Source organism: Physeter macrocephalus, chromosome 13 (assembly GCF_002837175.3).
Source record: "Physeter macrocephalus isolate SW-GA chromosome 13, ASM283717v5, whole genome shotgun sequence".
Taxonomy (NCBI): Eukaryota; Metazoa; Chordata; class Mammalia; order Artiodactyla; family Physeteridae; genus Physeter; species Physeter macrocephalus.
In genome coordinates this window covers 85,532,822-85,556,846 of record NC_041226.1, presented here as the reverse complement: position 1 = coordinate 85,556,846, position 24,025 = coordinate 85,532,822, and the positions used below count along the sequence as shown (strand labels likewise).

The 24,025-nt window shown below is 52.0% G+C and overlaps 1 protein-coding gene across 2 annotated transcripts in view; it reads right to left on the bottom strand.

Annotated features, from left to right (window-relative positions):
* DDX31 (DEAD-box helicase 31) overlaps positions 1–24,025 on the bottom strand; it is an 87,955-nt gene that overhangs the window by 15,509 nt on the left and 48,421 nt on the right. Inside the window, exons 18-19 of one of the 2 annotated variants that reach the window (XM_055089446.1) lie at positions 20,331–20,442; positions 14,647–14,815 (exon numbers count right to left, since the gene is read on the bottom strand). In XM_055089446.1, coding sequence (XP_054945421.1) covers positions 14,647–14,815; positions 20,331–20,442 — 281 coding nt within the window. Of the gene's footprint in view, positions 1–14,642; positions 14,816–20,330; positions 20,443–24,025 lie in introns of those variants that run through there. The other variant, XM_028497504.2, reaches the window with a different exon arrangement.

Here is a 24,025-nt window from a genome sequence, read left to right as displayed (position 1 = left end):
AGGACTGACCCCGGGGCCTGACGGTGGGGCTGGGGCTCTGGTGACCGCGTCACCCTTCTGTGCACAGCAGCGGTTCTAACCCCCCAGACCCTCCCTGCCCGTGTGGACTGTGGGCCCCGGTGTCCGGGGGAGGGTCCGTCCACACGTTGGGTCTCACGCGCGGCTGGGAAGCGGCGGCAAGAGACGGGCCTGCAGCGGAACGCGCGAAACTCGCTCCAAACGGAAGGCTGTCAGTTGCCGTGCTTCAGTTTATTTTTAGCCAGGTGACACGACAGCCAGAGTGAACAGGCTCTGACGGGAAGGAACGCTTTCTCTCCCCCCTTGTTTGAAGGCAGGTACTCACATCGTGTATAATTTTAAACGTAACAACCCGAGTTTCAAAATATGCAAAATTTCAGTCAAAATATCCGCCCCAGCCTAAGCCCCACCACTTCAACGACGGCTCCTGCCACAGCTAACGCAGGACAGATGAGCAGAATCTGATGCGGGGGACTGACACACGAGGTGCCGGCGGCGCAAGCAGACTGCGGATGCGTCCCGCCCCCAGCCGAAGGCGCCGGGCAGCGCGCCGGGGCTCAGAGCGCCGGGCCTCCGCACCCGGCACCGAGGACCGCGCTGCGACACCCCGGTGCGTGGACACACGCCCGCACCACTCTCGTCTGCTCCTGAGTCACGTGGGATCTGTCCCCTCCCAGGCCAACTCAGCCAGCCCTGGGGCTGTGGAAGGTCACCCCTGGTGCGTGTGTCATGCCACCGATCAGGAAAATTTATCAAGGGGCTTTGAGTCCACACCGACGGAGGCAGAGGATGCTGTTAGATAGCGGGGCTTGGAGACGGTCCCGCTTGCCTTGAGGTTATGATCTCAAAATTTCCTAGCTACTTTATGATTTTATTCTAGTCAATGGACTTCCAACTTGCGACCCAAACTCAAACTCTGAGCGGTGGTCCAGACAGCAAACAGGGGTTCCTGCCTTCCAGACCCAGACCTCTTCCTCGGGAGGAAGAACCTTGGGGTCAACCCTGCAGGGGTTTCCCCTGCTGTCAGCTGCCACCCCAACGGGACCCACCTTTCCCTTGGCCAGCTCGCCGCCCGCTTTTCCTTTGTTCTGAGGCCCAGTGCCGAAAAGGCAAAGTACAGATGGGAAGATGAAACGTTCTAAACCCAAGCCCACGATGGGCTTCTCCTGCCAAGCTGCAGTTCTCCCAGAAACTTGCCAACGTTCTTGCCCTCCAAACACCCAAACCCCTCTCAGATGGGTGTCCTGAGCATCCACCGGAGTAATCCTGTAGTTACCAAGCAACAGATCAGTTCATCTAGCCACAGGGAGCTCCCGTGCAGTGAAGGCTGGATGACCCAGCAGGACAGGCAGATGCCACTTCCACTGCCAATGAGGTGACATCACAGCCTAATTAGTAAATCAATACGCCCGCTAGGATGGCCACTGGAGAGGAGATCTCAGGGCCTTCTCCCAACTTCACCAGTCAATTCATAGACGACCATCCTAGGTAAAAAGCCATTCTAACACGGGCTTTTGCTAATGGCATTCTTTTGCAGGCCAGAGTTTTTAATTTTATCAGAAGATAAAATATGCATTTTTATGTACTGTCAAGTCTCTTAATGTTTTCTTTTATGTTTTATGGCTTTAGGATCATGCTTAGAAAAGTCTCCCTCACCCTAGCAGTTTTAAAACATTCAAGGATATTTTCTTTTAGCCTGCTATTGCTTTAATTCTATCTCGATTTTGTTTTGGCTTATGGTAGGATGTGGCAAATTTAACTATTTCTTCCCAAGAGTTATCCAGTTATCCGAGACAGTCCTTGAACAAGAAATCTTTACCCCGAGGTCTTGAAATGTACCTCTAGTGCATTCCTTCTGACTTTTAGAACACTTCCTGCAGGCCGTATTTAAAGAGCAGATGATGACGATGACGTCGATGGGGGCCCAGGTCAGTGGGGTTACCACACACATTAACATATAAGCAAACAACAATCACAGGGGTTGTTAACGGATTTAAATATAAAGCACGTCAAATCACAGCCACTGACACTGGCTCTGTGACTTTGATAATAACTGTGTTATTAGCAGGTGCACAACACCGACGTACGTCAGGTGCTGCTGTAAAAGCACTCGAGAGGCGCCTAACTCGTTTACTTCAACAATCCTGGGAAAGGCACCACGGGCACGGCAGCCGAGGTGCAGGGAGGTTAAGCAGCACGTCCAGGGAGGAGACGGGATCGCGGCCCAGGACTTCCCGACCCCGCGACGTACACACTTAACCACTGTGCTGTAAGTTTTTACCACAACAAGGAGCAAGTTCCTCACGCGAAATATTTCCAGCACAAAAGCAACGTTCACAGTATAGCAGATCTCGAAGACTTTTGGAACCCCTGATAAAGTGCATCGTAAGAGTAACAGCTGGATAACAAGTGAAAAAAGCAGTTTAAAAAATCATGATTTGCTCAATCTCATTATAGATATAAAAAAAATCCTACATGTGTACCTGCAGAGAAAGTATGAGCCACAAAAAATGTGAATTAAGATTAACTTGGATTGTGGGCTTTTATTGGATGATTTTTAAGCTTTTCTCTATTTCCCGAATTTTTATAATAGACACGTTATTATCTTTGTATTCAGGAGAAACAGTATACTCATTTTAGGGGAAAAAAAAATCAAGCGGTACAATTTTACCCTGGGCTGAAATATCAAAGTATTTTAATTTTTACTTATCAAAAAAACCTCTTTGCCTCTGGCTTTCAGTCTGTTTGATTTTGTGAGGGATTTTTTCTCTTGTGGTATAATTAAAACAGACAGACAGAAGACCAGAAAAGTGTTATTTCTTTCTCTAATCTGAAAAATTCTGCTTGTAAGCAAATGGCCCAGGGCCACACTGAGGCCCCAAGGACCCTGCAGCAGAAGCAAGTCCCCAGACTGGAAGAAAAGCCTGGGTTCTGAGTGATCGTGGAAGGAGACAGGGAAGGCTTCAGAGGCTTGAGGCTGACCCCAAGTTTCTACCCTCCTGCCTCACCCTCACGGATGAAGCAAAGGCACAGAATCTGAGGGGGTTTAGGGGGCTCTCACATGACAGCGAGAGTGACCAGCAACTCCAGGGAGAAGGTGACAAGCAGTCCGCCTGGGGCAACAAAGTAGTTCAGGTGCAGAACCCGCCAGTGTGCGACGATAATTTAGCCTACTGAAGGGAAACGAGCTGTCAGACCTTTTACGGCCATCGAAGGAAAAGGAAGTGCATCAGGGCTCTTTAACTTCTGGATTCTGTTTCGGCAGAGATGCACGCTGATGGGCCGCCCATTTTAGGGACGCCTTCTTTGCGATTTCTTAGGACCAGACCGACTCTAGCGTTTGTAAAACTCCCAGGGCCCCAGAAGACACTCCATTCCAGGGCAGCCCTGCTGAGGCAGTGGTTATCATTCCAGAAAATTCCCGAGTGGCTCTGTGGACGCAGAGATGGGGAAAAACTGGGTCTCTGCCTCACACCTAACAACCAGACCCAGCGAAGAGCGGGTGGCAGGCGGATGTCAGGCCGTGCAGGTCACAGGCGATCAGTACGTAGATGCCATGGCCGACCTGCTGCCCGGAAAGGCGCCCACAACGGGAAGGGGGACAGAGACAAGGCTTAGAGATGGCCGAGGTCTGAAAACGACGCCCTGAGCCAGCATCCCAGAAGTGCACGGAGCTTTGGGGTTATTACCTGTCCAAGTGGCAGAGACCTTTACGGAAGTTCTGTCAGGACCCAGGCCCGGACGCCACACGGCAGGTGGCGGTGCTGGGGAGGAGGCACGGCAGCAGGACTCTGACGGTCTGGCTGGAGTCCCAGCCCGGCCCTCACCTAGCTGGCGACCCTGCGAGTCAGTAGCTTCCTCTAAGCTGAGATTCCTCACACGCCAGAAGGGGCCTCCGCGTGGATGCAGGGCTAGCGTGAAGGTAAAACGCAGGGTGCTTTATAAAATCTAATGCTCTGGGAAAACGTTCAGACGGAGAGATACAGGGCGCACGTGGAAACGATGAAGCGTCTCTGTAACTGGCATGACTGTGTCCCACAAACACGGAGACTGAAAAGCTTGGGCAGGACCCCAGCTCCGCACCCTCCGGGCTTGCCCTGCTTGACGCCATCATCGATGGCTCGAATGACATCATGAGGCGTATCCATCACATCTGCAGATGAGAGGAAGCCCGCAGGGACAGCTATAGCGCGCTGGACGGCAGAGCACCCCAACGGGCCTGAAGGATGGGCTCGGCTAGAAGGTGACCCTGAACTGGGGCCCGAGCTCTTGCGTCAGAGAAGGCGGGTGGTTTGGCTCGTCACGTGCACACAGGCAGGGGCTCAGCTGACCCGATGCCGAGGATGGGAGAAGCCGCACAGCGTCGAGCCAGGGGGCCAGGGTGCGAGTCCCGGCCCCGGCCCCGCCCCGGGAGAGGGACAGCATGTGAGGACATGGAGGACCAGGGGAGGAAACCCACGGCTCTGACGGGAGCCCAGCCGGTGCTGAGCCCCACAGGGGTGGCAGCCGTGGTCTCTGCTGTCACCACTGGCTGCAGTGACAGATGTGACCGCCCTCCTCTCTGGGCCGGCCGGTCTCTGCCGCAGGTTCGGGTTAGTTGGACGAGCCAGATTCTGACCAGAACCTGGGCGGAGAGAGAAGCCACCCAGACGACGGGCTGGGACGCGGGGCGGCTGGAGGCGCCGGGGTGGAGCCGGCCCTCGGAGGGGAGGAGCCCGGCGCCTCCTGCAGACGCCGGGGAACTTATTTTCTGAGTTGGGCCGAGGCACTACTTCTCTCAGGGCCGGGCTGCTTGCTCCCAAAAGGATTAAACGAACGAATGAATCGAAGCACGTATCACGGCGCCTGTGGCGAAGGCACCGGGAAAATGCTGACTGTAATTACCATGAACAATCCGGAAAGAGGAAAGGCAGAGGAGAGGGGCAGCCGGCATCAGGCACCGGACGCCCTGGCGTGCGCCCGGGGACGCTTTGATCAATGACAGCACCTGGCATCGCCCGGTTCGTAAACCGTGCACATCCAGCACTTGACTCCCAGAGATCAAATCCCGGAAAGTGAAAGTGGCCAGTTGGGCTCCTTCCAGGAGCTCTAACGAGGTGGCTCTAGCTAACTCCACCCCGGAGGCGGCGAGGCCCCCTACGCTGCTGCCGGGAGCCGCGAAGCGGAGGTCTGACAACCAAGGAGTCATGTGACCGACGGCACAAGGTCCCGGGGGGCGGGAGCATTCAGGGAAGAGTCTATAAAACTTCCACTTTGTTTCTTTTTTCTTTTTTTTCCTTTCTGGCCACACGCGAGGCTTGTGGGATCTCAATTCCCCGATCAGGGATTGAAGCCGGACCCTCGGCAGTGAGAGCGCCACGTCCTAACCACTGGACTGCCAGGGAATTCCCGTGAAGCTTCCACTTTTTTTATTTATTTACTTATTTATTTTATGGTACGCGGGCCTGTCACCGTCGCGGCCTCTCCCGTGGCGGAGCACAGGCTCCGGACGCGCAGGCCCAGCGGCCACGGCTCACGGGCCCAGCCGCTCCGCGGCGTGTGGGATCCTCCCGGACCGGGGCGCGAACCCGCGTCCCCCGCGTCGGCGGGCGGACTCTCAACCACTGCGCCACCAGGGAAGCCCTGCTTCCACTTCTTTTTCACAGACTCAGAGAGAAGTGGGCAGGGGTAGAGGAATCCGCGTTTACTGGACGACGACTCTAAGCCCCGGCCGGTGCCGCGCGCTGCGGGTCCATCACCCCTCCCCGCGCCCCCCCGCGACCTGACAGGCCCCGCGGCAACAACGCGAAGCTGCTCCTGGGCGCCTGACTCCGAGCCCGGGCCCCTCCCACTGCACCCTGTGCCTCTAGACTTGGAAGGAAACGAGAGAAAAAGCCGGACCCACGCCTTGCCCGCAGCTGTCTGTTCTCAGAGGTCTGCCCCGCGGGCAGAAGGCCGCCCCCACCCCCCCGGGTTTGCCACCTGATGGCTTCAAATAAAGTCCTTCCATACACATGCACCAGAAGGTCTTCTGCTTTAAGTCCGTTTCTCCCGCTACACAAAGAGTTATCTGTTCACGGGCAGAAAACACCCTTAACAGAAGTCATCTACTTGTTACTCAGCCTAATACTAACGGTAGAAGCCAGAAGCTTCCAAAGGGGTGCACGCGAGGAAGGAGACGAGTGCCAGGAACGCGGGCTCCGGAGTCTCTCAGACCCGGCGCCACAGGACCGGGCGTGTCCACTCGCTCACCAGTTACTGGGAACTCGGCCGTGGTCCAAGGGACCTGCTGGGGCTCAACGAGACAACGCGTGCGGATTCAGCAGAGCCAGGGGCACACGTACACCCTCAAGAGACATGCCGGCAAACGGCCAGATGCCACCACTCCGGGAGGTCGGTTCTCTCAAACCACATCCCTCTTCTGGACTATGTATTGGTTAAGACGTCAGGACCAGAATGGAGAGAACATCTGGAAAAGCCCCGAAGTCATTTCCTACGGGTCCTAACCAGACGGAAAGGCTCTGCGGCAGAAGAGCAAAGGGTACGTGGAGGGGCTGGGTGTGCAGGAGCCCAAGGAACGTGGGGACAGCTGAGAGCAGGGGAGTCGTCAGCCTGAACTAAGCTGTGTGTAGCAGGGGGAGAGCTGGGGGACCGTCGTGCTCCTTCCTGATTTCTCGAATAGTCTGAACTAGAAGAGCCCGGAGCGAGGACAAGGCAATGCAGAGTCGGGCCTCCTGCTGCACGAGGCCTCGTGGGTCTGGCGGCTGCCAACGCGCGCTGGGCCGGGCACATCTTCAGACTCCAAGGCCGGGAGGGCTCCCACGGGAATGCGCCGTCTCCAGCATCCTCCCGGGAGAGGCTGGCTGGGTTCCTGTTTTCGTCGTCGGCCCTGACCGCGTGCCCGAAAGCACGCCCCGTGGCTCCCGCGTCTGCAGGTGACCCAGGCGTGGAGGCAGCGCGGGGTCCCTGTGAGAGCCCTCTGACTGCCTCCTTCGCCAGCGGTGGGCACGGACCGGTGGCGGGGGGTTTCACGAGGAGGCTGCTAATTGCGCGGCGTCAGGCAGCACAGACGGTGGTGGAAGCAGGGGCCGGATGTCAAGAGCCGCGCGCCCGGGGCTGGCGCCTGGCGGTGGGCAGGGAGCGAGCTGGAGCTGCGCCGGGGGTGCTGAGGGTGGAGGGCCGGCCCTCCGAGGAGCTGCGTGTGAATGCAGCGGGGGGACCTCGGTAATCACGTCACCCCAAGTGACCCCTCTGCGCCGGCGTTCTTCACCCAGAAGAGACCCAGCCACCGTCCACAGCACTCGTCCTGCCCCTTGTCCCAGTCTGGACACTTCCTGTCGGTACAGAAGTCCCAGAGAGGCAAGCCAGCGTGGGCTTCGAAGTCACCCACCTCATCACCCTTGACACAGAGGCCAGGAGAACACGGTCTCGGCTACAGTCCATACAGCTCACCCAGGTTCTATGCGAAAATTCTCTTCCTTAACCCGAACTCATCTTTCAACCACAGGCCCTCCTGTGTTTTCATACGGCTCCCCAGCAGCCTGCGAGAGGAGATTCTGCTCCCTGCTCCACGGGACACGCACACCTGTCCTGACAGTCGCTGCCGGCGGGCCTAGCTGTTTCCCTCTGGTCTTCAGGCTGAGGCCGAGTGGACTGACCCTCCGTGGGCATCTGCCCTGGCCCTGCCCAGGCTGGTGGAGACCCCGAGCCCGAACCCACTCATCTCCACGTTCTGCGGGTGCCTCCAGGGTGACGCCGGGGAGACAGGGCCCGAGGCTCAGTCCTCCTCGGGGACGATTTCATGCCAAGAGCGAAGTGACCCCATGCTTGTTCTGTCAGGACAGACCAAGGAGTGGACGGGGCGCTCCGAAAGGCAGGGTTTGCTGTTTGCTGGGCTGACTGAACAATTAAGAGGCATTTACCTGGTTCCTGCCAAAACAATTCCTCTCTTCTCCTTCCCTTTATGCTCTTCCTCTCAGAGTTACCGAAGACGTTCAGTTCCCATTCATCTAGAGTCAACACTACTTCCTTCCCGAGCACCTGCCGCGTGCCAGGCGGGCGCCGGGGACGCGACGAGGAAAAGCAGACGGGGTTTCTACCCTGAACTACACGGCGAGGAGAGAGACGGGAACCACACAGACAAACACCACAGACAGGTGTAGGGCTACCGTGACGGCGGTGAGCGGGTGGGGTGGGGGGTGGAATAGGGGCGAGAGCGGCGGCCACCCAGGCAGGCGGGCCAGAGAGGACTTCCGTGAAGAAGGGACGGAGGCCCAAAGACGGAGAGGGGTGAGGAGAGGCCCGGGCCCGCAGCACGCTGGGCAAAGGCCCCGGGAGAGAACGAGGAAGCGGGGGTGCCAGCTGAGGCCGTGGGGACAGGGGAGGGGCGCGTGTCCTCATCACTGGAGTAACGAGACATCGCCGAAAGGCTGGAAGAAGCGAGGGCACGACGGCTGAGGGGAGTGCCAGCCAGCGGGACCAGGAGGGCCGCAGGAGACTCAGTAGTGGGCTGTCCTAAAACGAAGTTGAGGGGGTTCGTGGGGACGGGCTGGGGAAGCTGAGGCAGGGGCCCGGGGGCCAGAGGGACCGGGGAGGCATCGGCGGTGCCGTGCGCTGCCCCACGAGCGCGTGCGGAGACGAACCCCCACGTTTCCAGACGGGGCTTTGTCCAGCCTCTGACCTCACGTGTGGCCGCTCTGTCTTCCTACAGAACGATGACTGGCTCAAGGAAGTCGAGAGAATTTTCATAGTGGGCAAGCTTCCAGGTTTGCCTTCAGCTAATTAAGTGATATTAGGGAGGCTGTAAATGCCACATAAAAATTGGCAGGCAAGCTGCTCCTAATGATGAGAATATTGCTTTTCAGGGAGATGCAGCTGCAGCATCTTCACGCTCGTCTTGGAGGGGACCAGCTCTGCGCTTTCAAGGTGCTTCCTGAAAAGAAAGCTTCGAGGTGCTACAAGGTTGACAGTTAATGACAGGTTCACTCCCTCTGTTCCAGGGAAGCTCCTCAGTGTGACGAAGGCCGGCAGGAAGAAGCAGCGCTCCTGTCCGGGTCACCGCCTCCACAAGGGCTCCCCGCGTTCACGCCCCCGACACCGTGTCGGGGCTCCGTACTCGTCACCTGGTTGACCCCAGACAACACGGCGAGGCTCCGCGCCACTGTGCGAGACGTGAGGGGACTGAGGAACAGAAACGCTAAGCGATCCAACCCAGATGCCTGTGTGGGTAAAACCCAGACTCTTAATCACCGCATGACACTCCCACAGTCAGCATTTAGGAAACAAGTGGAGGGGCAGGGAGATGGCTGATGGGGGCATGAACTTCTCCAACTACAGTCTATTCAACACAGTAACGCTCACGAGTTCTTTAGTAAGTACTGAAAAAGTGAGAGTGAGAATGACAGGGAGGGACAGAGCAAAGGCCTTCAAAGATGAAAAAGGGGAGAAAACTCTAACGTGAAAAGTTACGTGCACCCCGATGTTCACAACAGCCCAGACGTGGAAGCAACCTAAGTGTCCACCGACAGAGGAATGGATAACGAAGACGCGGTATATATGTACACGGTGGAACGCTACTCACCCATAAAAAAATGAAATGCCATTTGCAGTAACATGGATGGACCTAGAGATGACCATATTAAGTGAAGTTAAGTCAGACAAAGACTAATACCACATAACACCACTTATCACTTATAGGTGGAATCTAAAAAAAGATACAAATGAGCTTATGTACAAAACAGAAACAGACTCATAGACATAGAACACAAACCTACGGTTACCAAAGGGGATGGGGGGGTGGGTGGGAGATAAATTAAGAGTTTGGGATTAACATATATACACTACTATACAACAGGTAAACAACAAGGTCCTACTGTAGAGCACAGGGAACTATACTCAGTATCTTTTAACAACCTATAATGGAAAAGAATCTGAAAATTATATAAATACATATGTATAACTGAGTCACTTTGCTGTGCACCTGAAACGAACACAACGTTGTAAATTAACTCGACTTCAATGAAAAAAGAGAAACATAAATAAAGGAAAAAAAAAAAAGGTGAAAATGACCCTGAAGTGGAGGTCTACAAAACCTCTGATTTGAACTTCGGTGATAAAGCATTTCACAGATGAGAAGAGTCTGGCAAGAATGACCTCCCTAAGGATGTTTCCTTATTTTGACAAGTACACTACATGTAGAACTTTGGAAGTAAAAGAGGTGAAGGACATGCTCTGTCGTGCTGGGTATGGTGGCTAGGATGTGAGGCCAGGCCCCAGTGGACCAGCCCCATGTCCCCTTCCACTACGGATCCCAGCCTGCTGAGCCCTGACCAAGCACACCCAGATCCAGTAAGTACTAAGGGATCAGACAGCCCTACTCTTTGATCAAATGAGAACTACCAGGTAACACTTACCTGGGCTGGTTTGAGAAAATTTATACAAAGAAATCTTCTACGCACTAAGAAGAACTGCAGGAAGACCCAGATGGTAGAAGCCAGTGGTGAGACCAGCCTCCGGGAGCTGCAAACTAAACTGTTCGGGGGAAAGTAAACTTACAATTATAGCATATAATCCAAATGAGATAGGGTGGTTTAAACCCAACAGACTCTCCCTTTCACATTGCCACCATAACACTAAGACTTTAAGGCTCATTACTTTCTATATCCTTGAACCACCGACCACAGAGTGTCAAACGGATGAGGAAGCTGTCTGCTCACTGGTCCTGGACAGCTTCTACTCACACGTGTGACTGCCTAGACAGGCAGACAGACACCCCGGCGAACAACACAGCTCTGCCCTCCCAGAGCAGACAGCGCTGGGTCTCAGCGACTCCTGGGAAGATGGAAATTTTGGAAGGTATGTTACCTTTGCTTCTCAGGGACTGCTGAATCTACCTAGCTTCAAAATAAGAACTGCATTTCACGGGAGGAAAATGCTGTGCTCGTGATGGACGTTGCTAAGGGGCCATTCAAAATTTTACCAACAGCACCGACTCCCTGTGTACGTGGACATGTAGGTGTCTGGGGTGGGGGCTGTTCCGACAGGCTTGGGTGTCGGTGTCAGAAGAGTGCTCGTGACCCTGTGCTCCTGTGCGCAGGCGGAAGACACCTGCTGTTCCGCTTCAGAACTGAGGACTCAAAAAGGAGACAGAGAGAGACCTGCTGATTAAGACCTTATCTGGGGACATTAACTCTTTCTTTCCTTTTTCTGAAAAGTGGTCCAGTAAAGGAATAAAGGCATATAGACGAGATAAAAGTTCCCTCTGTCACTGCATAGAAATGCCCGGTAGTCTCCAAGCCTAACCTGCCCTGGCCTCATCCGCTAACACCCGGGTGAACTCCTTGCTTGGGGATGGCAGGCGAGACAGGATTTTGCTTACGGTCTCATAAATTTGGTTTGCAGATATCAGAGGTTCGCACAAAACATAATTATTCTAGGCAGTAAACACCATAAAATAGAATGCAGAATAATTTGGAGAATTCAGTGCTATTATTTTACCCACCCATACAAAACCCAAGGAACCCATTCTCTTCCTTGACAGATGGATTTCAGAAGAGACGCCTCGGCTCAGGACAATCATTGTGGCCACAGCATAACTCTCCACACTTGTGTGGGGTTTAATGGACTTTTCTTTCCTGCTCCTTAAAAAGCGGCGACTGGCACTGGCTCGAGCCCTGACTGAGGTGCGGAGAATCTGTCAAGTTTCTCTGCCGCTTCCCCGACCACAAGTGATACGGTCCATGTGCAGATTAGCTGCAAAGCCATTCTTCCTCCAGGAGTGACAAGATCTCCCCCAATAAAAAAGGTACCTACTGTACCCTTGAGTGCCCGTCTGCATTAGCAAGGCAGGGGTGGGGCGGGAGGGTGTAAGTAGCGTGGGGAGAAATGCCTTCAAAAGAAGCGTGTAACAACGGAAAGAGTAGCCGTAACAGAGTGGTGACATGGCAAGAACAGAGAGCGGCACTGTCACGGCGGAGTAATCGTGTGACACACTGCTGTCACTCACCACCCGGCGCCCTGCCGCGCCAGCCAGACATCAAAGGCTGCCCCATACCATCTTACATGCTCTTTATCGGCTAATCAGCCCATTCTTCCCTAAATAAAGCCCTGTTAAATCCCCTGCTCACAGGGGTATCGTCGTCCTGGCGCCCATCTGCCAGCGCGGGTCAGCTGAAGCGGGAGGCGGCGGCTTGCTCTCTCCCTGGCGGCTTCGCAAGGTAAGGACAATGCTGGCTCCGAGTACCCCCCCTACTCCCAGCGCCTCGAGCCTCCCGCTCTGCCTTCCCTGGGTGAGGGCTGGGCACACCCAGTCTGAAGAGCTGCTATTAACGCTTGCAAAGGTAGGTCGGCTGCTGACGATAAAATACTGGGGTCACATTTACTTGCAGGAAGAGGAATAAACAAAATACATGGTTCTTACCAGTGATCGTGTAGCAGATGGATTCCCACCTCCTTCAGGTGTCAGCGTTTTAGAGACGGTGGGACAGGATGACCAGGCTTCCAGACCACTAGGAGGTCATTCCAGGCCTGACTGCGAGCCTCAGAGTTTTGCCACATACTTACAACCAGTTCCTATGTACAGATGTCAGCCACCCCAAAGCCAAAGGCAGGAACCTAACTGGCGCACGGCAGTCCCAAATCTGGAGTGCAGCTGAGGCACCTTCTCCCTCTGGGAGGGCCTGGCTCGGACAGAGGGGTCCCTGGCCGCAGCCCCGCCCAGGACCGGTAGAGTCAACGCTCTGCACCTCAAAACGCCCTGGAAGAAACCAGAGCCGGACGTGCCTCAGTCCTGTCCGGGCATCAGAGAAGACTGTGCGGGGAAATGCCTGCCTCACAGAATTACTGGAGTGTTGTCCAATATGAGGGGGATTACTATAAGAAAAAAGACCAAGCATCTTAAAAATTCCTAAATGGGAATTAGAATTAGGCAACCTTTTATCCATTATAAAGAGCCTTCTAAGTGCCAAGTCCCTGGACAGATCCAGTTGGATGTTCTGGAATCTTAACTCACCTCGTCTCCAGCTCTCTGTCCTAAGGTGTTTCATCTGGATGGCCCTTCATGGTTCAAAAGGCACAGTCACATGTATCACCTAATTCTGATTCTTGTGAAGTGGCTAAAAACGTGCATTTCCTTTTCCCTTTTGTGGCTGAAGAAAATGAGGCTCTGAGAAATTAAGCAAAGACATGGTCCAAAGCTCACAAGCTCATGTCAGGCTGGAGCTGGAACCGAAGGCCAAGCCCCCTAACTCCAACAGCCATCTCCCTGCACTGGGCGGGCTTCTCCCTCCGTCATTTCAACCAGAGAACCTGGGCCCTGATGAGACTGATGACGTGACCGGCTCTTCTTGTGAACATGCGAGACAGACACTGTGCTGGGACACGTCGGAGAGTGTGGTACTGCCCACAGGCGCTCAGTGGCAGGGCAAGGATATACTGGCATTTGTAATTAGTAAGCAAAAACAATGATCTGCCCCAAATGCCCCATAAAAGCAGCTCCTGGTATCTAAGAAACTCTGGTTACCGCAAAGGGCTGGGGCTGGTACTAAAAGAACACCGTGGGCTTCCCTGGTGGCGCAGTGGTTAGGAGTCCGCCTGCTCATGCAGGGGACACGGGTTCGTGCCCCGGTCCGGGAAGATCCCACATGCCGCGGAGCGGCTGGGCCCGTGAGCCGTGGCCGCTGAGTCTGCGCGTCCGGAGCCTGTGCTCCGCAACGGGAGGGGCCGCGACAGTGGGAGGCCCGCGTACCGCAAAAAAAAACAAACAAGAAAACGAAGCACCGTGTGTTTTTTTTTGGCTGCACCATGTGGTTTGCGGGATCTTAGTTCCCTGACCAGGGACTGAACCCAGGGCCATGGCAGTGAAAGGGCCGAGTCCTAACCACCGGACTGCCAGGAAATTCCCATGAATACCCTGTCTTTGAGGAGAGAAAGAAGACCTTTTACAACTGCATTTCGTTGAGGGAAATCACCTCAGGACCTCTTGAAATTGTGAAGATGGACTCGGAGCCCAGTGCCCAACCTGCAGGGCGACACTTCTCACTCTCTCTGACTCTGGACAGCTCCTAACGTGTTTTTTGGGGGGTGGGGGTGGGGAGCAGGGCGCGGAGGGAGAAGAGACCACCGCACTCGCCCTACATGTGCTCAATGCTGGAGGTGTGTGTCAGCACCAAGGAGAGCAGCACACAGCGCTGGGAGCCCCAGGCCTGGCCCCCATGCCCAGCCAGCCTGTGGGAGCCCTGCGGCCGCAGCAGACTTTCACGGAACACGCCACAGTCTTCCTTCAAGTCCCCAGAGCTTTCCAGGGTGGACCACAGCACACCTGGAGCTCCGAGTGTGAAAAGCCCCAGAGTTACTCTATCTGTGGGCAGTCTTGCTGTTCCAATAATCCCCACTACTCTGGACCCAACAGGAGACATCACTGAATTTCTGCAAGTGCCTTAAAAGCATTCAGATTAGGTATTTTTCCAGCTGTTCCAAGCACTCATCATACTGAGAGACGGGCAGATACTGGTGATGATTTACCACAAAAACCCAAGTTGGCACACAGCAGCCCCCCCACCCCACCATCTCACGGCTGCCAATCTGAACAGAGTTCTCCATACCCACCTGACCCTCAGCCACTTGTCACAGGACAAATTCAGCCCACCTTACCTTTTCAGGTTTGCTTTCTTCTTCTTTGTGGCCAAGGCAGTGAGATTTTTAGGGGCATCTCTTAGCCCAAAGCTCTTAGCCACATGCCCGAGGTGGAGGGATCGGATGTGGAAGATGTGCTTCAGCTCCCGGGGGTAGGTCGCATAGGCCCGGATGAAGGACTGCAGGGCTGAAGGACAGTAAGAGGGCGGGAGGCGCTCAGGACGGGTCTCGGCTGCCCCGGCCTAAGGGCTGCCCTGCGCAGCTCACCCTGCCGGGCCACGATGCACACACAACCAGGACAGCACAACAAACACCAACAACCTAAAGCTATACTTGTGCATTTTTTTTTAATTTCTAAAAATAAGTAAGTCTACCAGCCACAACGCATAAACCCAATAAAATTTCACATTTTACTGTGTAGCTTGTAATAAACCTAGAGGGGAGGGTCCCGTTTTCTTCTTCATTATAGTCTTGGGGTCTAGCACAGTACCTGGCACACAGCAGGTTTTTGTTGTATAAATGAATGCATGAGAGAATGAGTGAAGAAACTAAGACAGGATCAATGTATACCATTTTCTTATGAAAAATGAAATCATTAGACCTCTATATTGGGAAAATTTTTCCCTACCTGAATTACTCTTTTTTCAAATAGTTAATACACGCAAATGTCACACAATTTAAAAGGCTCACAAGGCTTTATTATGATTGCCCTTATGTTTAGTATTACTGTACATTATCGTCACTGTAAACACTGTCTCCGCCCGGAGTGCCACCCCCAGCTGCCCATCTGGAGGAATCACTGACACCAGTTCTCCATATACTCGGGGGATTTTAAAACCGAACTCGTGCTAACGCATCCAGAATCGATCAATACAGGATTTCTTACCCTTTCAAAGAATGTGTAAAAAAGGAAACAAAAACAGAATTTTAAAGAGAAAGAAAATTATTAAATTTCTAAAACAGCCCACAGAACAGTCCATCTGTTGAGGGCTGCCAGCAGTTTAGGGCTGTTCATCAGACAGTCTATCGTGGAAGTCCCGGTCCTATTTTAAAGTTAAGAAAGAGGCCCCTGTTCTCAGCCTGGCACTGGTCAGACGCGGTTCCCAGGAGGGTGGCACTCTGGCTACCCCTTAACTGGGCACTCCTTCTTAAAAAAATTTATTTACTTAATTTTTTGGCCACGCCACGCACGCGGCGTGTGGGATCTTAGTTCCCCGAGCAGGGATCGAACCTGTGCGCCTGCGCTGGAAGCACGGAGTCTTAACCACCGGACCGCCAGGGAAGCCCCCGGGCACTCCTCTGAGGAATCACTTTCCTACACCTCGTTCCCCTTAAATGTCTCCCGATAACAGTGACAGTCAAGTGTCTGCCCTTTTCTCACCCCAACAGGACGGGGCCGGGGGGGGGGACTCTTGGGACTGTTCCCCATCCCCATCCCCATCCCCAGTGACTTGACTTCTCCCGGAGCCCCGCCCTGCACTGCTTCTGATAGAAGCAGGCACTAAACAGCAGACTCTCTCGCCCTCGCCTGTTGAGCCACTGGACTGGCAAGTTTGCCCACAGCTTAAACGTAATATCCCAGCAGCACCTGGAGATTGGCGTTTATGAACAGTAATAAAAAGTGTCATTTTAGCAGATCAGCTCCTGGAAGGATCCTGGGAACCCATCAAAGCTCTATTTACCGAGCAAAGTGAACTCCTTTTCCCAATCGATGAGAAATAATAACCAAGGCAACTCCACCGTACCCCTCTCTTAAATCTGTGCTTACTCCCCTTTTTAATAACTGGGGACGAGGTTTTTCAAGGAAAATCTTTAACATTTCAAATGGTCCGTGCTGTTTGGAGAGTTCTGACACATATTCAAGTCCTCAGAGGCGAAAGCTCTACCACTATCATGACCCTGGAGACGCCAGCCTCTTCTCCACCTGCCTCTCTTTCCCAACCCCCAACATTTACTCTAGACAGAGAAGACTGGAACCACGCCACGCCAAAGCAAAGAGTCTGCACCTCTAAAATCTCATTCTCCCCGACAAGATACTGGCCCAGGACTCCTCACGCATCTCACTCTTGTGCTTGAGCAGATTAGCAGATCAGAGAGGATTCCTCTTCTCTACACCAATCCTGAGAGCTGAGGCTGGAGAGCCTCTGTCCTGGGAGAGGTAGGTGCTCAACTAACAGCTTTACGGGGATAATGAGTTTGCCAAGAAATGGCAGAAGAGTTCTCTCCCTCGACAACTGGTCAGGCAGCACCTCTCACTGCCTGTTTGCACTAAGCCTCCTTGTCCTCAAGGCTCCTGTCTCGCTGGGGACAGCGACAGTTGGTCGTCCTCACATACGTGCACAGACTCCCAGGTTTGGCTAATTCAGAGAAGCAGGAGCCTCAGATGGAGCGCAGCTGTCTCTAGGACCTTCCAAGGGGCAGGCAGTGGCCCTGCTGGCACCACCAGGAACGCGTGGAAGGAAGAGGGCTGTGGGCCCGAGGCGAGCGGAAAGGCGAGAAGTCCTGAAAGGAGACATTTATTTGGGAAGACGGACGACGCTCTGGCCAATCAGAGCAGGCGCTGGCACGTCACCAAGTCCCATTTCAGAGCCAGAGGATGAGAGAATTAAGGGAAATCTATTTCAAAATACCTTCCGAGGACATTTGGTCCTTTTGAGCAATAAAACCAAATGCACTCTTGGACATCTGATCAGGAAGAGCAGCATCTTGCAGATGAGGCTCTGGGTCAAGGAGGCAGAAAGGAGCAAAACTCCGGCCTGCAAGGTGCAGCTCATGCTCGCTCCTCCTGACCCCAGCCCTGCCCGAGACGAGCACACGTCTGTACGGAGAAGGCACGCTGCACGTTCCCACCCGGCACGTCAACAGTGGCGCCCACCCAAAGAAAGGGCGAAAGGAGGCTGCGTGCTCTAATTCTCTTAAAGCAAAGCATTTGGCCAAGGAGCCAGCCTCCCTCTGATCACACTGAGGGGAGAGGGATGAGTTCAGCAGTTTGCATCTTCCCGGCTTCGAGAAGCATCCCTTCGGAGCCAGGCACAAACCCTACACGTGCAGCCCCTGCTCTTCAGGGAAGAGCGGCTGGAACCGCAGGGGAAGGGGTGCTGTGCAGCTAAAGGACTCCGCTTTCTGAAACTTTTGTTCAGGACTCTGGAGTCCAAACTTAGGTTACCACAATTTTTACCACCTGAAGCTCTTAGCTACAAGATGCGAGACATGAGGGGAAAAAGGGGTAACTGCTTCTGGAAACTGACCATGATAAGGTTCGGGTCATTAGCAATGACTGGGTCAGAAAATGCAAAGGGAAAACAAATGCATACTTGGCCCAGTTTCCAACTAGGTGTCTGCCGTGAAGGCAAAACCCAGCTGCTTCGTTAATTATTCATGAGGTGGGTTCTGAAATGGCATAAAAGGGAAGCGAGTCGGTAGTGGGGAATTTGCATATGCAGATTGAAATGCAAAAGACAGTATCAACTCCTGGGGTGTGGCAATTATGTGTATATCCCCCCCAAACCTCCAGAACTCAGTCCTAAGTAAGAGGAGAGAGAAGGATAGGGGAGAACCTAATGTCTGCTGTGGGGTGACCGAGATCTTCCACAGGCAGTTTCCTTAGAAGGTGATACATGTATTTCCTTCTTGGTACATAAACAGTGGGGACTGGCCCCACCCCAACACCCTTTAAAAAGAAGGCAAGTAACGCTGTCGGTTTCTTGGTGTAAAGTTCAGTGGTAACGATAACGAGAGAAAACACAAAACCGCATTCTCTAAGGACTATTTACTGTAATTTTTACTCTGATGACCCAGTCACGCTGAAATAGCTGTAGGCTCGCTAGAATACCCCAATTACCTCTGACACCGATGTCATAATGGTGGTGGTCTTTCTCTTCGCTGCAACTCTGCCATTAACCCTGAAATCCGGCTGCAAACACCTGAGTACGCATCGTACCGAAAGCTGACGTTGCCCAACTTTCAACGAAGGACCAAACTCTGAAGCTCCACTGAGACAAACACTCTATTCCTCTTGACAGAATGTTCCAGTACATCTTTAAGGGCAGGTTCTCAGGAGGAGCCTTAGGAGTTGCTGAATTCACTTTACGGAAACGCTAGGACAGGATATTATCAGAAACCAGACTGGAATAAATACACGCTAACTATTTATCAGCAGTTATGGGGCAATTACCGGGACGTCATCTCTCATCTCGGGTAGTTCTGATTAAGGACTGCCTAACTAAGGACTGCCTTCATGATGTGCTAAGGTATGTAACAGGCACTCGCAAATACTTGCTGACTAACTTATTTCTGTCATCTATTTCCAGATGCCCATAACTGCCCGGTAGCCAGTCTCCCAGCCTTCACCCTTTGGCCCCCAGAGTCTGTTCTCACTCAGCAGCAAGTGACCTTTTCAGACCTGCCAGACCACATCTCTGCCCCAAGCCCTCCAATGGTTCCCGTTCCACTCGTGGTAACCGGGTCCCCTGGATGGCCTCCACGCCCTTCCTCTGCCACCCCTCCCCTCCTTCCAGCCACACTGCCGTCCTGGAGTTCCCGTGCACGCTGACCCCCACGCCCCAACCTGCCTGGACGCCCTCTGCCAGAGCCATGGGGCGGCCCCCTTGAGGTTTCTGCTCAAGCCTCGACCTTCAGGACAGGGCTCACTCCGCCCTCACCCCTTCACCTCCCTCACTTGCTCTGTCCTCTCCACCGTTCTCATCACCTTTCCCTAGACGGTCTCATTTACGCATAATTGACTTATTGCGTTTATTACGTGCATCTTCTGCTCCCCCACTAGAATGTTCTAAAGGTGACAATTTTTGTCTCTTCTGATCCCTGGTGTATCCCAAGCACCTGGAACGGCACCCAGTTCAATAAATATTTGTTAAAGGAATGTTTTGGTTTTTTTTTTAAAAGATTCAATTCACAAAAAGAAGAAAAGAAAGGATTCTGTAGTGTTTATCTATCGGTAAGCCAGCCTGGCATTCTTCTCAAAATAGTATGTAAGTATCAAAAAGAACTCTGGATCCCCCAACCTGGGGGTAAGTCACTAGCCAAGACACACACATATTCCAGCACGAAAGACACGCAGCTGTTCCAAGCTCCCTTCTCCCGTGCTCCGTTCAGCGCGCAAAGTGAACTGCTGAGTCCACCCTTAATGCTCGGTGATCCCAGGGGCCAGCTTACCCTATAAAGGCACTGAATATGAAATTAATACCTAACTCTTTTGTAAATTTCCCAGGAATTGGGTTCGTGGTCTGTGGTCCTTCCTCAGCACCGTTCTTTCTCATTTTTCTTCGTACTTTCAAACAGGAACTGCTTTGGTCTAATAATTCCAGCCCTTGCCTTCATCTCTAATTTCCATCTCTACAACTATTTCTACCGACATGTCATATCTCTTCTACCTGGTTTTCAAAGAAAGAGAAAAATGGATCCCTGAGATCCAAGTTGCTGGGTCAAAGCTCTAGTCCTGATGTAAGCCAAGATAAAGCCTCATTTGTGCAAAACACGGGCAAGGATGAAATTAACATTTAATATCACTTTAAAGCCTTCCGTGCCTGCTTCCAAACCCTGCAGAATTAGGGAGATTGAAGGCTTTTGCTGGCGAGCAAAGACGCCTGGTTGGCCTCTCAACCTGTGTGGGGGGCGTGCAGGTGGAGGCGGGGACGATGCCCTGTTGGGTTATCCATCCACAATCACCTAAGAAATCGACCAACCTTTCTTGGCCCCGGAGACCGTCCTCTCACTGGAGTGCACGTAATCTTCAAATACTGTCTGCAAGACCGTGGCTCGCTCTCGGATTTCCTGGGGGCCAACGGAGCGGGGTTTCTGGGAGGGTGACGGAAGGATTAAAGGAGAGACAGTCAGAGTCAGGAATAATGAAGCAGTTTATAACAGATTTAATAACAGTAAAATCACACAGTAACCACAGAGGGGCCAACAAGGGTAATCCTTTCAATATTACTAGGGAAAAAAAGGGAGCGATAAAGATGCTAAAGTCAAGCAAAGATGAGGATGGCTTTGTGAGGGAGCAGGTCATGTCTCTTCTTTATTTACTTATTTACTTTTCTTCCTGGCTTCTTATGACTCATGTTCAAAATCAAAGTCTACTGGAGACACTTTGGAATTTTCCAAGTCCAATTCAGGCATTTAAAACATCACTGGACACAAGCAATTTTTAAAGGAATCTTGTACGGCCTGCTTAGGCCTTCAACCTCCTCCCCTGCCTTATAATACGCGTCGGTGGAAGCCTGGCCATTCCTGTCTAAGAGCATCCCACAGTCACCTGACCACAGGTTAGTCTGTCCTTGAATCGTAGAGCATGCTTCCTCGTCCCTAGGAGGTTCAGACTCTGAGTGTTTCAGATTCACTCTTTCAGCCCAGACCTCTGTGCTGAGTTCCCAGGAACCCACTGAGGAATGGGCTGCTCCAGCAAACCACATTCAAGAGGATGGCATGGACCTTTGCAGCCAACAGTCCCTCTGTAAGAACTCACATCTGTCTGCATAAAAGACGTAGGGTGGATAGGTAGTGGGAAGCAGCCACATGGCACAGGGAGATCAGCTAGGTGGTTTGTGACCACCTAGAGGGGTGGGATAGGGACGGAGACGCAAGAGGGAAGAGATATGGAAACGTACGTATATGTATAACTGATTCACTTTGTTGTAAAGCAGAAATGAACACACCATTGTAAAGCAATTATACTCCAATAAAGATGTTAAAAAAAAAAAAAGACCTTACAGATGGAAAATATCAGAAAAATAAAAACTTCTTTTCTTTTCAGCCTTTAGCAACCCCAGAGAAAAGATTTCCTTTCTTTATATCCCCCTAAAAACAAGTGGCTTTTGTTTCCTGCGTCTTAACACGAATGCTTTCTATTGAACGTGAAACCAAGATCCAAAAGAACCCGATCTGGCTAATGTGCCTCCCCAAAGACGTTGATTCTCTGGATGGTGCTAATTAAGCTCTACCCACACTCACTCCCCCCTCCCCCGGGTGGGTCTCAGCAGTGTGAGACCCAGCTCACGCTCCTTTTAACTCCTGTAGAGGACAGGGTGCGAAGCCCCTGGGTCTGGCAAACCGACCCTAACCCCGTCACCCCCGGTCTTTTTCACATTTAAAGCTGCCGGAGAAAGAATAAAGGGAGGAGAAGTAAAAGCCTCCTTCTTCGGAGAGACATTCGTCTCTGTGTTAATAGAGACTTAACAACCTGAAAATGTTTTTAGTTTAGTCAAATCATTCCTGCTACCTGTTTGGCTGACGACAGTCTAGCTGATTTCACGGTACATGGTCCCCCTAAGGGTTTTATCCACTCAAATGTCAAGAGAAAAGTCACTCAGGAGCTGTGTTACGAAAGTGGACATTTGCTGTTGTCATTAACAAGGATTTTTTTTTTTTTTTACCCTCTTAACTGATGTGAAATGCAAACTTTTTTTTTGCTGCCCTCTTTTCGTTAAGCCACCTCAGCAGTGAAACTGTCACCTTCCTTGTGTGTTTTTTTTTTAATATGAATGTGAAATTAGCAAGGATGCCCTTTCCCCTGGCGGACAGAATCCTCTGTTATTAAAAAGTAAAGCACTTTAATAATGAAAACTTTTTCCTCTTTTTCCTGTGTTTTAACTGTTTAAAATTAATGAGAAGGGCAGAATGGTTGTCAAAGCGATATTGAAAGCCGGGCAGCCAGGACCGAATAAGCACAAAAATCCCTCTAGAGTGTTAAATAAACAGAGCTGCAGCCCTCTGGAAGCCCTCTGTTGGTTATTGTATACATTCTGTAACAGCTCTCAGAATAGATCTGAGAGCCAGGGAGGCAGAGAGGTTTCAGAATTCCAATAAAGGCCTCAAATTAAAGACAGCCTGGTGCGAATTCCAGGAGAAAATTAAAGAGACCTCAAGCTTAAGTGACAGGTGACTTGCTTCTGTGTCACAACTGTCAGGGGATTTAGTGATAATATGGCAATATATTACAAAGGGCTTTTCTTATTTCCCCCTTTAGGTTTCAAAATGAGGTATCTTTTCTTCCCAACCAAAAAAAAAAAAAAAATTACATATACACATGCATATAACGTGAGTGTGTATACTAGTGAAATATGTAGAAAAAACGCGATAAAACTAGGTTCACATGTTTGAAATGCTGAGGTCACTTTAGTAGAATATAAGAAAAAGTTAATGGCAGAAAACATAATATACTTAGGAGAAAGCAGGTCTTACCCCGCCACTTCCAGGAATACTTTATTTTAAAATTGCCCCTCTTGAGAATGAGTATTTTTCAGCTGTCTTCTTTGGAGGACAGTCTGAATTTAAACTGAAGACACAGGGAGCAGAGTCATGCAGTGCTGCCTCAGCCTCAGACAGGTAAATGCTCCCATAACGAGAGGGGGTCAGACCCCGGAGGGCACATCCCGCAGGACGGGGTGGGGCTCTCCCACCCTCAAAGACGTGGACTTAGTCCTGTTTCATGAAGCAACCTGCAACTAGCAGACTGTGGGTCGTCTAGAAAAATAACATCTCCAAAGGTCTAGACGCACTCAATACCTTTTTTCTGTAAAGACCCCACTGATCTTGGAGAGAAGAGACAATCTACAAAAACTAGGCTAGGGGCTTGTGATCTTATTTTAATCTCTCACCATGCCAGTGAGCTTTTTGTTAGGATGAGTTTACAGGCGTATTTCATAGGACAAAAGAACTTTTAGGAAAAACATGTTTGGGTTTGGGTTTATACTGTGAAGATGAAAATTCATGCCTATCAAGAGGCAACAGATGAGTCTAAGACAGCTGGGCTGGATTATTTTTGTTGTACAAAGTTTTAGGTGGTAGCAGTTGGGCGGGGTGGTGGGGGGTGGTTATTTGAAGCATGTGTCTTGAAATCGCCAACTTCTAAGGCATTTTTAAACTAAATGGAAGGATTTTGTTTTAATCATTTTATTGCCAAGCTGAGTTTTACCCCCACGGTCCCTAGAACCTTCTGAGCGCTTCCCAGTCAAGTTGAAAGATCAAATTTATTCTCTTTGTAGGTGGCTGAACATTCGCGCACCCAGACGTAGCTATATATATTTTATATACCTAAATATGAAATATACATTTTACAGATGCTTCACTCGCTTGCGTTCTGTTCACAGACGCCCCAAAACGTATATGCCAAGGGACACTTACAATGGCCTTCAACCAAGCTGGGTGAGGACGGGCATTATGAGGAGGCGGCTGGCTCGGTGTGTGGAAGGCTCAGCTACTGAGCCCACACTCATCTGTCCGGCACCGGCCCGTGTGCCAGAGAGAACTGCCCACATTGAGGATACCAATTAAGACATACTGTATTTAGGGCTTCCCTGGTGGCGCAGTGGTTGCGCGTCCGCCTGCCGATGCAGGGGAACCGGGTTCGCGCCCCGGTCTGGGAGGATCCCACGTGCCGCGG